General features: G+C 36.4%; 1 protein-coding gene across 2 annotated transcripts in view; it reads left to right on the top strand.

Moving 5' to 3' along the window:
• Positions 1-15503, top strand: part of HNRNPLL (heterogeneous nuclear ribonucleoprotein L like) — a 52890-nt gene that overhangs the window by 10574 nt on the left and 26813 nt on the right. Inside the window, exons 1-3 of one of the 2 annotated variants that reach the window (XM_072635833.1) lie at positions 5614-5678; positions 12593-12709; positions 12898-13135. In XM_072635833.1, the coding sequence (XP_072491934.1) occupies positions 12651-12709; positions 12898-13135 (297 nt within the window). In that variant the 5' untranslated portion in view covers positions 5614-5678; positions 12593-12650. Of the gene's footprint in view, positions 1-5559; positions 5679-12592; positions 12710-12897; positions 13136-15503 lie in introns of those variants that run through there. The other variant, XM_072635832.1, reaches the window with a different exon arrangement.

Below are 15503 nucleotides of genomic sequence, written 5' to 3' on the forward strand. Positions count from 1 at the left end.
AAATCAGAAAAGTATAAGTAACTGATTGGGAATGGTTTACTGAATATCTTGATCTAGTAGAGATCTTCTGTAGAAGAAAAATGATTAGAGGAGGTGTAGTTCAACTACAAGCCTGGGAGGAAACCCAAGACCGTGTCCCACAACTTGCCTAGAAAAACTTGGGATTCATTGAGAATATCTTTCCAGTATGCTAGTAGCTTTGGGATGTAGAATATTTAACCAGCGAATCAGCGATCATTTATTTAGTTCTCACTGTGTTGCCCAGCATTTGCTGAGTGCAGGGGACAGGTTAGTAGGACTAATGATAAGGATCCCTACCCACAGGGAGCTTACAGTTGAGTGAGCAAGTAGGTATAACAAATAATTCTAAGAAAAGAAAGGTTATGGGGACTATAGTGGGTGATAATGACCATCCAGATCTGGTCTCACATACTAGCTATGTAACCCTGAGTGAGTCACTTTACTGTTTGCCTCAGTTTCTGTAAAATGAGCTGGAGAAGGAAATGGCGAATTGTTCCAGTATCGTTTCCAAAAAAGAACCCCAAAGGGGACATGAAAAATCAGACACGCCTGAAAAGTACTAAAAAATAACTGTGACCAAGTGCCATGAGTATCATATTTTTAGAAGAGGATAACCAGGATGGAGAAAGGACTGACATACTACATGAGGATCAATTGAAGGAACTTGGTAGACTTATACATGTCCTTAAGTATTTGAGGATGTGTCTTGGAAAAGAAATTGAACTTGTTCTGTTTGACTCTAGTGTAGGATTAGAAGGAATGATGGTTGGAAGTTGCAAAGGCCAATTATTCTGGAAAAAAAAAACCAAAGCAAACTTCCTAATAGGTAGAGCTGTCCAAAAATAGGAGACAAGAGATTACCTGGGTCATTGGAGGAAGCATAGACTAGATGATTATTTCTTGGGGGTGTTATGGAGAGGGTTCTTGAACAGGTATGGCTTAGAATAGATGATCTGTAAGGTTCTATGGTCTAGCTCTTAGATTCTGTGATTGATAATAGCTTAAGTGCCCTTTGTTGTCATCAGATGAGTAAAAAAGGAAAAAACACTGCAGAAAGGAAAGGGGAGATTTTGGTCCCTTGTCTTCAGACTTTCAGATGTCACTTTCTAGACCCCATTTTTAAAAAAAAAGTGCTGCCATAAACATTTTTGTAAACTTGGGCCCTTTTCCTGTATAGGTCATGATTTTGGGGTGTAATTCTAAATTGTTTTCCAGAATGATTGGGCCAGTTCATAGCTCCTCTAACCATCTTCTCTCTTCGGACAGCCTCCACTGTAGTATAGGTCCTCAACACTTCATCCCTGGATTATTCCAATAACCTGATGGTATTGAATACTTAGCTCCCTCCTACTGCCCCCCATGTACTCTTTGATCCAATAGCATGGCTCTCCTGGGCTGTTACATGAATGTGACACTCTGTCTCTTAGCTTCCAGGCATTTTCTCTGGCTGTCCCCTATGCCTAGAATGTGCTCTGACCTCCCTTTTTTCCTTTAAGTCCCCACAGGAAGCCTTATTATCTCCTGTTTGTCCTGTCTGTAGCATGTTTTGTACATACTTTTTTGCATGTTGTCTCCCCCATTAGACTGTGAGCTCCTTGAGGACAGGGATTGTCTTTTGCCTCTTTTTTTATTCTCAACACTTAGCCAATGCCTGGCATGTAGTAGGTGCTTAATAAATGTTTATTGATTGATTGATTCCTTGATCTTTGCTAGAATGATTATACACAGTAACTGGACTACCATCACTGTTTTTTCTCCCTTACTCTCTGCAACATTCAGCACCTAAAGGCTATTTCCTTTCTACAGAGAGAAGGAAAGTGGGCTTCCCCTTATCTGTTTTCTGGAACCAGTTTAGTAATTGCAATTAATCAGTTTGGCTGACTTTTAATGTTTTCATTTATGTTACTGTAATTACATATATACATGTATATATATTCCAAGTTTTTGCTTCATTCTGCAATAGCCAATACAATTCTTCCAGTGTTTTTTGAATTTCTCATATTCCTTATGGGAACAATAGTAAGATTATTATTACAGACAGTCCTCTATCGTGATCTATCCATTCTTCAATTGATTTTGTTTCCAGTTTCTTTGTTTTTGTTCTTTTGCTACTTAAAACTTTATTGTTATCACTTAGTTTTCTGATGTATTATCCTATAAAACCCAGCTCATGCTCTGCTAGTGGATCTTTCCCTTCCTCTCCCATTATCTTGTATTACTCTGTATATATGTAGCAACAGTGCTTGTCACATAAGTGCTTAATATTTGCTTATTGACATGTTCTTAAATGTGTGTGTTTCCCTCATAGAACAGCACCGTAGTCAGTTAATAAATGCTTGATTAATTGTTGGTTTCATTCCCCTTACTAGATTTTAAATTATTTGAAAACATGACCATGTCTTTTAAAAAAAAATTTAGTTCTAAATTCACTTGCTCTCTCCCCAGCCCTGCCTCTATCCAACACTGCCTAACTGAGCTCACAGTATTTATTAAATAATTGTTTGCTGGTTTATTAGTGCAGTCAGTCATCCGGTTTGGCTGGGGGAGTGCACATCACACCAGGGCAGATGGCAGGATGTCCATGGTAGATGGCTGGATGAGATGTTGCATGGCCTGGGCTAGCTACATGCTGTACACTGGGATAGGTAAATTTACACTTACTAATCTAAACCGTTAAACTCAGTTGAGTAGATTCATTCTCACAGTGCTGGTGGCACGTGGTCTATGAAGCTGGGTCTAGAGTGTGATGTTCTAAGTGAGGAAAAGAGGGCAGTGGAAGAACCAGATAGCAAGATACCTATAGCTGGTGATTAAATGAATATTTTAGTATATACAGGACTTCTTTGTGTTTGACCTCTGCCTTTGCCAGTTTAATCACTTTTTAAAAGTGTAATTCCTAATTGTTTTTAAAAACATTTGAATCAATTCACAACTCTACCAACAGCATATTAGTGTTCTTGCCTTTCCCATTAGTATTCTTGTCTTTCTATAACCTTTTCTTCATTGATTATTTATCTTCAGTCATCTTTGCCAGCTTCATGGGTATGAGTTGAAATCTCAGAGTTTTCGTTTGCATTTTTATTAGTGATTTGTAGCACTTTTAATATGGTCATTGATAATTAATTTTTTTCATATTCTGTAACTGTCCACTGGGGAAGGGGTTGTTGATCTTATATTTGTGTCAGTTCTATAATATTTATGTATATAACATTATCATTATATATATTTGTATATATATGTATATAATCATACTTTTATCAGTAATGAAAGTGAGGCTGTCTTATTAATTCTACCTCCACATTGACTCATAAACTCATTCTCTTCTTTCCACTTGCCCCACCCTAATTCAGATTCTTATGAATAATTTCCTGGACTATTATAATAACCTTTGAATTGATCTCCCTTCCTCCACTTTCTCCCTTCTCTAGTACATTCTCTACACACCTGCTAAAGTGATTAATATTCCTAAAACATATGTCTGAATATGTCATTCCCTTGCTAGAGTTTGGAGGTCTACTGACTCTCTGTTGCCTCTAGAATAAAATATTCTTTTTGGCATTTAGAACCTTTCACAATCTGCCTTTAGCCTGTATTTTTAGTCTTATTACTCATTATTTTTCACACATTCTAATCCAGCAGTACTGGTCTCTGCTGTATCTCCTATTCAGCATTACATTTCCCATTCTCCTTGCCTTTGCACAGATTGTCTCCCATTCCTGGAATGTCCTAGTCTCCTCTTAGAATCCTTAATTCTTTTCGTATCTCAAATGAAATGTTCTGTATGAAGCCTTTTCTGATGTTCTTCCCTCCATCTTCTAGTGCCTACCTTGAAAACACTGTGTTATTTACTTTGTGTGTATTTTGTTTTCACTTGTGTACACGTTTCCCTTGATACAGTTGAAGCTTTTTGAAGGCAAGGACTGTTTCATTTTTTGTCTTAGTGTCTCTAATGTCTGGTATATATTCAATGTGCTACTGCTTTGTTTCTGGTTCTTTTCTACTCAGTTTCACTGACCTACTATTTGTTTAGCCAGTACCAAGTTGTTTTAATGACCACTGATTTATAATATAGTTGAGATTTTGTGATACTGAGTATTTTTTTTATTGGGAAAGATTAAGTTCTGCATCAGTTCAGAGGCCTAGGGTGATCCTCAACAGGTATCATCTAGAAGATGAAGTGAGGCCATAAAAAGAGACTAGGACTTGGTTAAGCAGAAAGGAAAGAGATAGGTGTTCTAGCTAAGGGGAAATGTATATGAGCAAAGGAGGGGAGATGGGAATGTGCAGTTGATTGGAAGAGAAGGTTCATGTGATGGAGTAACATAAGCAGATATGATAGTGATTGCTTCTTGGGCATCATCATATTTTCTTACAATCACCCTCATAGCTTCATTAGAGCCATTTGGTTTTCATAGATGAGATGCAGCATGGAATGTATTGATGGAAAGAATGCTAGGATTAGAGCCGAGGGACCTGGGTTCAGATTCAACTGTGTGCTTTTTTTGTTGTTGTTGCCTTCCAGAGTCCTGATTTCCCAGTCTGTAGAACGACCTGTTGGAGTACGAGGGTTCTTTCCACTTCTAGTTCCTGTAATTTACTTTACATTTCAGCATTTTTGAAACTGTATTTATATTGAAATAGTTTGTATTCAAAGATTTATAAAATCACCTTTAGGGGAAGGATATATTTTCATAAAGGAATCAGCCAGAAGAATTGCCTTCATGCTATTGCATAAAGAGACTAAGAACCGGAGCCTATACTGCTAATTTGTGTAGCCATGGACAAGTCATTTATCCTGTAAATTCTTAACTCCTTTCCATTTTGTTCTTTCCCCTCTAGACTTTAGTTTCCCTATCTATAAGGTGAGCAGGATGAACTAGATAATCTTTTTTGAGGTACTTTACAGCTCAAAGATTTTATGATTCCTTTCAATTGAGTAGCAAGTTTGAGTATTTAATTCTCATAAGGAAAGATAGAAACATGAAATTATAGGTTGGCTTGCAAATTGGTCCCTAAGTGAGCTATTCTCAAATTGTAATGGGATCCGATTGTTCTCCAGTTAATTGATTAATGGTAACAATAAATCCATTACTACCATAGGAGAAAAACAACTAAGGATGTCATCATCTTGAGTGATACAGCATTATTTGGTTAATGTTATCCAGGACAAAAATGGGATTTTTGGTACTAAAGGTTATTTAGAACTTGGGTTTTGAAGGAAATAGAATGAAGGTAAATAGTAAGATGTAGTATCCGCAGTCAAGCTATATCTAGATACCCATTTGAAAATAGTATCTGTGATTTTCTGCACGCAGGTTTGAATTCTGAAGTAATTTTGTTTTTTCAAGTTAAGATAGAAAGTTATTTGAGAACTTTTGAAAACCCATTGTTTAAATGAATAATTTTCTCTTAAGTAATCATGTAATCCTTCAATTTGGGAGTATGATTTAAGTTTTTAAAAGCAAAATTAAATTTGCAAAAGTATGGTTTTTAGATTATAAAAGATATAACCAGAAATTTATTTTTCCCTTGCTATAGGAGGCAGGTGGAAGTCATCATAAAGTTTCTGTTTCTCCTGTTGTTCATGTTCGAGGGCTGTGTGAATCAGTTGTGGAAGCTGACCTTGTGGAGGCTCTTGAAAAATTTGGAACAATATGGTATGTACAATTGATAATAACTGCAAATTAGTTGAATTATTGGGAGAGGTCTGTAGTGCCCTAATATAGTAGATGGTAAGCTTGGATGTGACTTAGTTTTAGAATCCTTTAAGTCAATGCTTGTGGGGTTTTGTGTGTGCTTTTTGTTTTTCTTCCCTCTGAAACTTACATAGGCATGTTTCATCTGAGGAACATAGATTTAGAGCTGAACGGGATGTGAAGGGCTGAAGGATGTCAGGATCTTAAAAGTTGGAAGGGACCTTACTTATAACTGAACAAGAATCCCCTTTATAGAATATCTTCAAAATAGTCATCCTGCCTTGGCTTGAAGACCCCCCCAGTGGGGGCTGCTGGTGGGAAGAGAATCAAACTGGGGGCAGCCCATTCCACTCTTCAAAAGCTTTGATTGTTAGGAAGTTTTTTCTTAAATTAAGATTAAATTTGCCTTTTTGCAATTTTCTCTTGTTGCAGGCTTTGAAGCAAAGGAGAACAAGTTTAGTCCTCTTTCCACTAACAGCTTTTTGAAAACTTGAAGACAGCTATAATGTTCCCCTTAAGTTTCACAGAATAATTATCTGTAATTACTTCAATTAATCCTCATATGACTTGAATATTTGCCTTATGTTTCTAGTGGCCCTCCTCTGAACATATTCTAGTTTATCAGTGTCCTATGTAAAATGTTCCCAGAACTAAACATAGGTACCTTAGTTTCAGTCACCGTCATCTCAGACATTACACATCTTTTAATATACCCTAAGGTTATATTAGATTGCCTGGTCACCATACCACAGTTGACTTCTGCTGAAAATTCCTGTCTCTTTAAGATAAACTTTTATCTAACCATGCCTTCCTCCTTTAGGACTTGTGAAGTTGACTTTTGGAGCCAAATATAGGACTTTGGGTGGGAGGGGGGCACATGATATTTAGATATTCTCTTTTATCCCTAGAAAAATAACATTAAGAAAAACTGAATTGGCATGAATTGTCTACTCTGATAATAGTAAAGTCCATAAAATGAGTTTTGGTAAATTAATTCATAGGAAAGAGTCTCCGTTAGGGCCTTTAAAGAAGAGTGGAGAGAATAGTATTTATTTTTCTCAAAGTTGAAACTCTGCTTAAGGCTTTTATAATTTTCCCTCCTAAGAAGTGAATTTTGTTAGGAAGAGATGTTTGTGTTTTTAAAAATCTATTAAAAACTGAAGTTGAAGTTAGTTTCTTAGTGTCATTGATACTTCAGTATATTTTAGCTCTTCAGCTTTTTTTCTCTTTTCATGTACTCTGCATAGGTTATTAAAAAAATTAAGTATTTATTTTCTTTTTTACCTTACCTTTAATGAAAAAAGAAGAAAAGAAAAATAAGCCCTTGTAACCAGTAGGTATGGTCAAGCAAAACAAATTCTCACATTAGTCATGTAAAAATATATTGTCTCATTCTGTAACTTAAGTCCATCATCTCTGTCAGGTGCTGGGCAGCATTCTTCAATATCAGTACTTTGAAACTGTGGTCACTCATGACATTGATTAGCATTCTTAAGTCTGTCAAAATTATTTCTTTGTAATGCTATATATATTGTTCTCATCTGCTTACTTTGCATTAATTCATACATCTTCTCAGTTTCAATGAAACTAACCCTTTTATAATTTCTTATGGTATAACAGTATTTATTTTATTACTAGCAGTACATTGATGGGCTTGCAGTCCCTCCAGTACTTGTAATTTTTTAGGTGTAAAACTTTATATCTGTCTGTATTAAATTTCGTAATAGATTAGGCCCAGTATTCTAGCCTGTCAAGTTTTTTTTGAATTCTGACTGATTACAATTTGTTAATTATCTTTGTCAGCTTTTTGTCATTTGCAAAGATAATAAGCATATCATTTAGGTCTTTATTCAAAGTCATTGATAGAAATATAAAACAGCATAAGTCCAAGCACATATTCCTAGAATATTCCATTGGAGATGACTGTCTAGTTGACATCAGTCCATTGATGATTATGCTTTGAATCTGGCCATTAAACCGGTTCTGAATCCACTTAATTATTCTGTCATCTGTCCCATATCTTCATCTTTCTATAAGAATATTACAAGAAAATTTTTCAAATGCTTTGTTAAAATCTAAACTTTATTTACACTTGAATTTGCTTACCCTGTCAAATAAAGAATCTGAGATTGGTCTGGCATGTCCTCTTCTTGATGAAGACATGGAGCACTACTTCATTTTCTAAATGTTCACTAAGCATTACCTTAAATAACGTTTCAAATTTTTTTCGTAGGTATTCCAGTGGGTGAAATTTGTTAGGTTGTAGTTTATAGACTCCTTTCCCCCCATTTTATGGAAATTGGGACATTTGTCTTTTCTGTTCCCACTGTATATCTCTCTAGTCCTGCACAATCTTTCAAATATCATTGAAAATGATTCAGTCATCACATCTGCCAATTTTTTCGGTTTGATAGGTCCAGGAACTTGGAAAAATCATTCAGCCCAGTCTTCTCATTTTATACATGAGCAATCTGAGACCCAGAGATGTCCCATGACTTGGCCAAAGTCATAAAGCTAATAAGTTGCAGATCTCTTTTGCTAATTTATGTAGATTTTTAATGTATATTAGAAATTTGCATGTGTTAAAAAAAAAAAAGCTTGGCATGTAAGGATTATTTGCTAGGAAGGTATCAAGTATTAGGTTTGTAGGATCTTAAATGTAATGATGATGATTTTAATATTTGCGTGCATGGAAGAGTAGAGTTGTAGATCATGAGAGCTGAGGAGTAAATGAACTGGGAAAGGCTGGAAGATACCTCAGAGGGTCTCTACACACACACACACACACACACACACACACACACACACACTCTCTCTCACACTGACACTCACACACACACACACTGACACTCACACTCACTCCCTCTCCCTCTCTCTCCCTCTCTCTCTCTCTCTCTCTCCCTCTCTCCCTCTCTCCCTCTCTCCCCCCCCCCCCCCCCCCTTGACTTGTCCAGATTCACACAGTTAACAAGCATTTCAGGCTGGATGTGAACTCAGGTTCTCCTGGCAGGACTTGTGCTCTATTTGTTTAGCTGTCCCTATTATTTTCTCATTTTACTATTGACTGAACTGATGCCCAGGGAGGTTAAATGACTTGCGCAGGGTTACAGACAAGATATCCACCCAGGTTCTCTGACTGCATAGTCATGTCAACCGTCACAGCCATCCCCTTGATGAATTACTCATCCATGTGTAGATTCTATATACCCATTTTTCAGTCCTACAGTCCCTGGCTCTCCACCACATTGTACAGTCTAGATGGGGAACCGGAAGATTCCTGGGAACTATTTCTAGTCCTGGCTTTGTAACTTAATAGTTGTATTATCCAGACAAAACATTTAACTTCATTGACCCTTCCTCATTTTTAGAATGGAATCAGTAATACTTTTTAATACTTCCCAGGATTCTTTTGGGAAAATTGTTTTGTGAACAATGAAGTGCTATGTAAATGGATTGTTAATTGAAACACAATTAGAACAGTGAATCTTTGCTAAAACATTCACCTCCTGGGCCTCAGTTTCTTTATCTGTAAAATGAGAAGATTGGATTAAATGTCTTCTAGGGTTCCCTTTACCTTTAAATCTATGTTCTTGTGTGCTATATTCCAAAGCTGTATAATAAATTATTTTTTAATATTTATGTCACTATTCTTAATATGGTCAATTGAAAGTTGAGTTTGTTGTTTTTTGACAAAACCATTATTTTCTAGTTTGTAGGCATTTGGGTTGTAAACCAAGCTGAAAATAATATTTGATATTTATAACGGCCCATTATTATGCTGTACCAAACACTTTATATACATTGTCATTTGATCCTTATGACAGCCTTGTGAGAAAGGTGCTATTATTATCTCTTTTGACAGATGAAGAGAAAGCTCAGAGAAGGTAAGGAACTTGCCTAGGTTCAAGAACTCAGAATGTCAGAAGTACAGTACAGGCTCAGGTTTTTCTGCCTTCATGCCTCATGCTCTTTTCAGCATGCCACATTGCTCCTTATAAAATGGCAGGTCCAATAGAAAATTTTTAACATAGTTTGTGCTTTTCTTGCTTTGAACAGTAAGGGTTTCTGGGAAGTAACTGGACATTCAGAATATGTCGATGGTATTAAAAATAGCTAAAGAGCGCTCAGAAAGTATGCAGCAGTAACAGGTTCCTCTTTGAAGAAAGTGGCCAAATGAAATTAGATTGAGCTTTTCATTATGCAATAATAGCAGCTTATGGAGACTGCATACCTGAGAAAGGGTTATTCCCTTCTCTACTGTTACTTCAAAGACTGTTATGGTTTGGTTTCAGCAGTGATGGTTCAGGCTGAAACTGAAGACAGCCAGTGGCAGTTTTCTTATGTTTGGAATAGATGCCAGGAGGTTCATGTCCGTTCAGACCTTTTGGTGTTCCGATAGAATATAACTTAGGGAGGTAGAATTGTTCCAATGGTTGAAAGTCACTTGAGGCTGTTCTGAGGAGGCTCTATCTAGATCTAAGCAGATGTCTGGTTATAGCAGACAGTAGACTTGAATGTAAGTAAAATGTAAATATCCTTCCTAGAAGACAGAGATGATTTCCTTTTCATCAGGGCCTGCCACAGTACTGGTACTCTGGCATTATTAAATTCTTTTTTTCAATTGAAACCTTAGTGTTGGCATTGACCTGTGGGAATCAGCTGGCCAATGTGTTGATAGTGCATTCTCATCAAGTAGCTGCAAAGAAGCAGGCAGCTTTGCACATTCTCTCATCCTTAGTGTCTGAGCCTCTCTTTGTAGGTCTTTATAGTTAAGAAATATTAAGTTGTCCAAAAATAAGGTGTTGGGAAAATTAAATGTGAAAACTTTGAAAACAAAAATTGAGTTTGATTTGGAATGATTGTAGCATCCATGAAATGTAGGATGCTAGAAGAGCAGGGCCAGTTGTACACAGTTGTTCAGTGCTAGGTAATTGTGGAGCCATTTAGGGGCAAATATCCATCTGTTTTGTACATGGCTAATTACAGCAAATTCTTCCATCTGGACATCAGTCAGGAAGTATTGGTTGAGCACCACTTGGAGGATTCTTTTAAGTTCTGCTCTCAAGATCATTGTAATCTTGGAGACAAGATAGTAAACAGAATAAACCAGCATAATAAAGGGCTAAATTGTATGGTGCAGTTAAAAATGTTCTATAATTGTTATGATACCACAACAAGAAAGAGGAAAGTTCATTCTTTCTACTCTTAAAAGTAGGCCTTAGATTTTAAAGTTGTTCATGCCAGTTTAAATCTATGCCTCTCTTATATTTTCATCTCTTTTAGTCTGAGTAACAGAAAGCAGTGTCAGTAAGGCCAAGTGTATAACAGGCCTATAAAGAGTTCATCCTTTGGACCTTTAGCTTATTTGGTTCTATTGTCCAAAGAAGCAAAGGATGTTATTTGTATGTTATTACCAACATGGTAGGGTATTAAGGGATATAAAGCAATCCAGATAGGTAGGGGTAGGAGGTTAATTTTCCTCAGTTTTTTTTTCTTGGCAGAGCTCTGATTTCTGTACACTCTTCCTTCTTAAAGGTTCTTCCTTTCTAGAAAATCGCCTTTTTGTTTCTTCCCAAGATCCATGTTCTGCCTTTATGTTTAGTCACTCTTGAAATTCACTGCCAAAAGACAGGGATGGCCAGAGTAAGGATAGGAGCTCATGCCTGGCATATAATAAGCACTTAATAAATGTTATTATTGTGGCTACAGTGGAAAGAATATTGGCTCTGAAGTCAGAAAACCTGGGATCAAATTATGCTTTTGAGATAACCTGTGGGACACTGGGCAAGTCCCTGGGCCTCAGTTTACTCATCTGTAAAGTGAGAAAGTGGGAATTGCTGACTTTGGAGGACCTTTCCTAGACCTGTTCTTCTCTGAAAGCCTTTTTCCTTGTGTTATGTAGGGGACTCTGGGTTCTTCAAAGCTTTGCCAGCAGAGAGTACAAGTTCTCGCTAGTCCTGCCAGTCTTGGAGTATGAGGCTAGTGGTGGATTCTATGTTTATTGTACAAGGACAAACCTGACCTCACAAAAATTACCCGCAGGGTGATGAATATTTCACCCCAGCAACTCTCAAAGACAATTTCTTAAATTGTAAAGTGTTGTGATATTTACTGGCAGGAGTACCCACACTAATGGAATCAGACCCTTAAAGTATTGAATGAAGTCATCCTTCCTCATAATAAAGAAAATTTTTTTTATCTTATTTGCCCTGTGCCCCTTGATTTCTTGTAGTGATACAAGGATGCCCGGGTAACCTGATTGTGAACCACTGCTAATAGTGTACCACAAATGAGAACCATGTTTTTAAACACACTGGCTTTTTCTAGGTACCAAGATCTGAAAAATAGATGCTTCTTTTAAAAAGGCTTCTTTAGTGTAATTAAAAAAATTTTTTAAGAGGGAAGAGAGGAGTAAATATTTAAATATTTAATATTTATACTTTAACATTGAAAATTTGATCATTCCGCAGTGACTCCTTTTAACCTTACCAAATATTATGGAAATGTATGTTGTTATGATTAGCAACAAAATTATCCTATTGAGTCTTAATATAGGGAGTTTCTGATGCTAAAATTCCCTTTACCAGTGCATATTTGACTACTGTTTTGCAGCTTTTAGTTTAGAGAGTTACCTGGGTCACTGTGAGGTTGAGTATGTTATTACTACCTACCTGATAGGTAATAACCTACCTGATATTAAAGGGTATTAGGTCAATCTAGATAAGGCAGGGAGAGGAGGTTGATTTTCCTGAGGATGATATTGGCCTTTTTTTTTTCTTAACATAGCTCTGATACCAGGGTCAGGTTAAGTTTCCATATTAGGATGTTATCTATTATTATTGTCTGAGAGTGGCATTCTTTCCTTTCTCTGGTAGTGAAGAATATCCTGATTAGGTCCATCATCCAGTTAGTACTTTCCTTGTCAATGTGACTATGATTCTGACCCAGGGAGGTAGCAGGAAATACTTCTGGGAACAAGATAACCCAGAGAAGTAAGTGCCTTAATATATACTTAATCTTCAATATGCGTGATTAATTCTACAGTAGATTAATGTTGAGTAAAGATGGTCAAGGCTGATCTGATGTTTTACTGAAGAAAATCTATTAGTACTTGTTCTGACTGTAAAAAAGACTGGAAACTATACATGAATTCATGCTTTTCTTTCTTTTTTAAAACTAGCTATGTGATGATGATGCCATTTAAACGCCAGGCTCTGGTGGAATTTGAAAACGTAGATAGTGCCAAAGAGTGTGTCACCTTCGCTGCTGATGAACCAGTCTATATAGCTGGCCAACAAGCCTTCTTCAACTACTCTACCAGTAAAAGGATCACTCGACCGGGAAATACTGACGATCCATCGGGGGGCAACAAAGTTCTGCTATTATCCATTCAGAACCCGCTCTACCCAATCACAGTGGTACGTATGTGTGTGTGTGTGTGTGTGTGTGTGTGTGTGTGTGTGTGTGTGTGTGTGTGTGTGTGTATGTTCAACATTACAAACCTCACCAATCCATGCTTTTGGACTCTGAAGCAAAGGTTTCCAAGCTTATTTGGCCTATGGCCTTCTTTAAAAAAAAATTACTGACTGCCCCTGGAAATCTACTTTCTTTAACAGTTTTTTTGAAATTGTGTCATTTAAAAAAATATATAAAATTTTATTTAAAAAATGACACTTCTTAAATTTAATAATTTGTTGTAAATTTGTGGTTTTCTCCAGCATTGAAATTTTAATGACACATTATTGCATCATGTAACCATATAGTATCATATTGTAAGCAAGTCATTACATGCATGTATCCCTGCCAGTGCATGCTGAAAATGCGCCACATGCTCATCTGCTAATAACTTGCATGTTAAGACCTGTTGGTGGACTTGACCACTGATCAGTTATAACTTGAATTTTGTGTGTTTATTTGGAAAATAATGTAATCATTATGACTTTAACTTTGTTGCACTACACTTGAAACGTGTTTTAATAGCTTTTCCAAATTTTCCTTTCTCCTTTATGCTTCCACTACAGCCTTATTTTTGTTCTAACACCCTCCAGTTGCAACTAAGGCTACTCTTGCCCCGCCATGGTTCCAGCCCCCCACCAGGGGGCAGTGTCACCCACTTTGGGAACCTGTGCACTAGAGTGAGGCTACAAAGATTGTCTTCAGTTTGTTTATGTGATTGTAAAATTTTTTTTAAACATTGTACTCAGTAGCCAGGAACAACTTAGGTTGTTCAAACAACTTATTTGGTAAATGCTGTTGATTATCACTGTTGCAACTCAGTTCCTGAGAAAAAAGGAGAAAACTGAAGGGCAGGGAATGTGAGGCAGAGAACGTTTTGAAGGCTGTTAGTCTATCTCAGATATTACTTTATGAGGGAAGAACTTCAGAGTGGAGCAGGTAGAATATTTGCTTAGGTCAGCCACACAATTGACCATGTTGAAACTTGAGAATGATTTGTATAGTCTGTTAAAATAATTTCAAAACTAATTTTATTGAGAACTGTAAATTTTGTCTTTCTTCTTTTGTTCTAATTCACTTGAGTTTTCATTGAGGCCTAAGAAATAAGCTTTTTGTATTTTGGTTTTATATAAAATTAGGATTTTTATAAGGATAGCATTAATATTATTGACAGCATTATTATAAATTATTCATGTTATCACGAATAATATTAGGAGCTAGAATTAATATAACTTTAAGGTTTGCAAAGCATTTTACAAATGCTTTCATTTTATCCTCACAATCCTCCTGGGAAGTAGGTATATATACCCCTTATATATAATGGGTTGCGCCCATTTTCTAGATAAGGGAACTGAGGCAGAGAAAAGTTAATAAGTGACTTGCTATGTTTACATAGCTAGTAAGTATTTAAGACCAGATTTGACTTTGAATCTTCCTCATTCTTTGTCTAGTACACTGTGCCATCTGTCTTTCATACATTAAATTAAAAAAAGAAATGTTTAGAGACAAGTAAATGAAAGGAACACTTGAATTTGACTAGACTAATAATGTACAGTAGGAAGTCTAAGTTAGTTTAGCTCTCTGCCTTAAATATCAGGACTTGATGGAAGTTCACATCACATTGACATTTCTTTAGTCAAGTTCTATAACATCACAGCATTATGAATTTGGCACTAGACTTCTGCTGGGGTCACCTTTTTTTTTCATGAGTAGGACTTTTTCTTCCACTAGATGGTGAGTTGAAGTTGAATTATTTAGTAGCTGGAGGAATGACCATGATCCAACTTAGTTATTTTCTGTATAACAGCTTGTAATATCTAGGCTTTGCAGCTTGAGAATTCCTGAGAATCAGAGTTATGTTACTTTCTAATCAAACAACAATTTCTTGAACAAAATATTTATGAAATTATACATTACAGAAAATGTTTGAGAATTTAAATATGTACTAATGCATTATAATATAAAACCATATACTGAATATGAATCATTATAGATTCAATTATTATCTCTTCACAGATGAATCTTACCTTTGTTTTAGCCCTAACCTCTCTTCTGACTTCCAGTCTCTCATCTCCAACTGCCTATTGGATATCTCATACTGGGCATCCATAGACTTCTTAAATTCAATATATCTGAAATTGAATTCATTCTCCACTTCCCCATCTTTACCTCTCCTCTCTATGCTCAAATCCTTACCTCTTTCTAACTTCTCGATTACTGTTGAGAATACTGCACTCCTTCCCAGTCATCCAGATTCACAGCCTAGGCATCATTCTCAACACCTTCCTTCTTTCTCACTCCCTTATGTCTAATCTGTTGCCAAGGCCTGCC

Source organism: Notamacropus eugenii, chromosome 1, assembly GCF_028372415.1.
Source record: "Notamacropus eugenii isolate mMacEug1 chromosome 1, mMacEug1.pri_v2, whole genome shotgun sequence".
NCBI lineage: Eukaryota > Metazoa > Chordata > Mammalia > Diprotodontia > Macropodidae > Notamacropus > Notamacropus eugenii.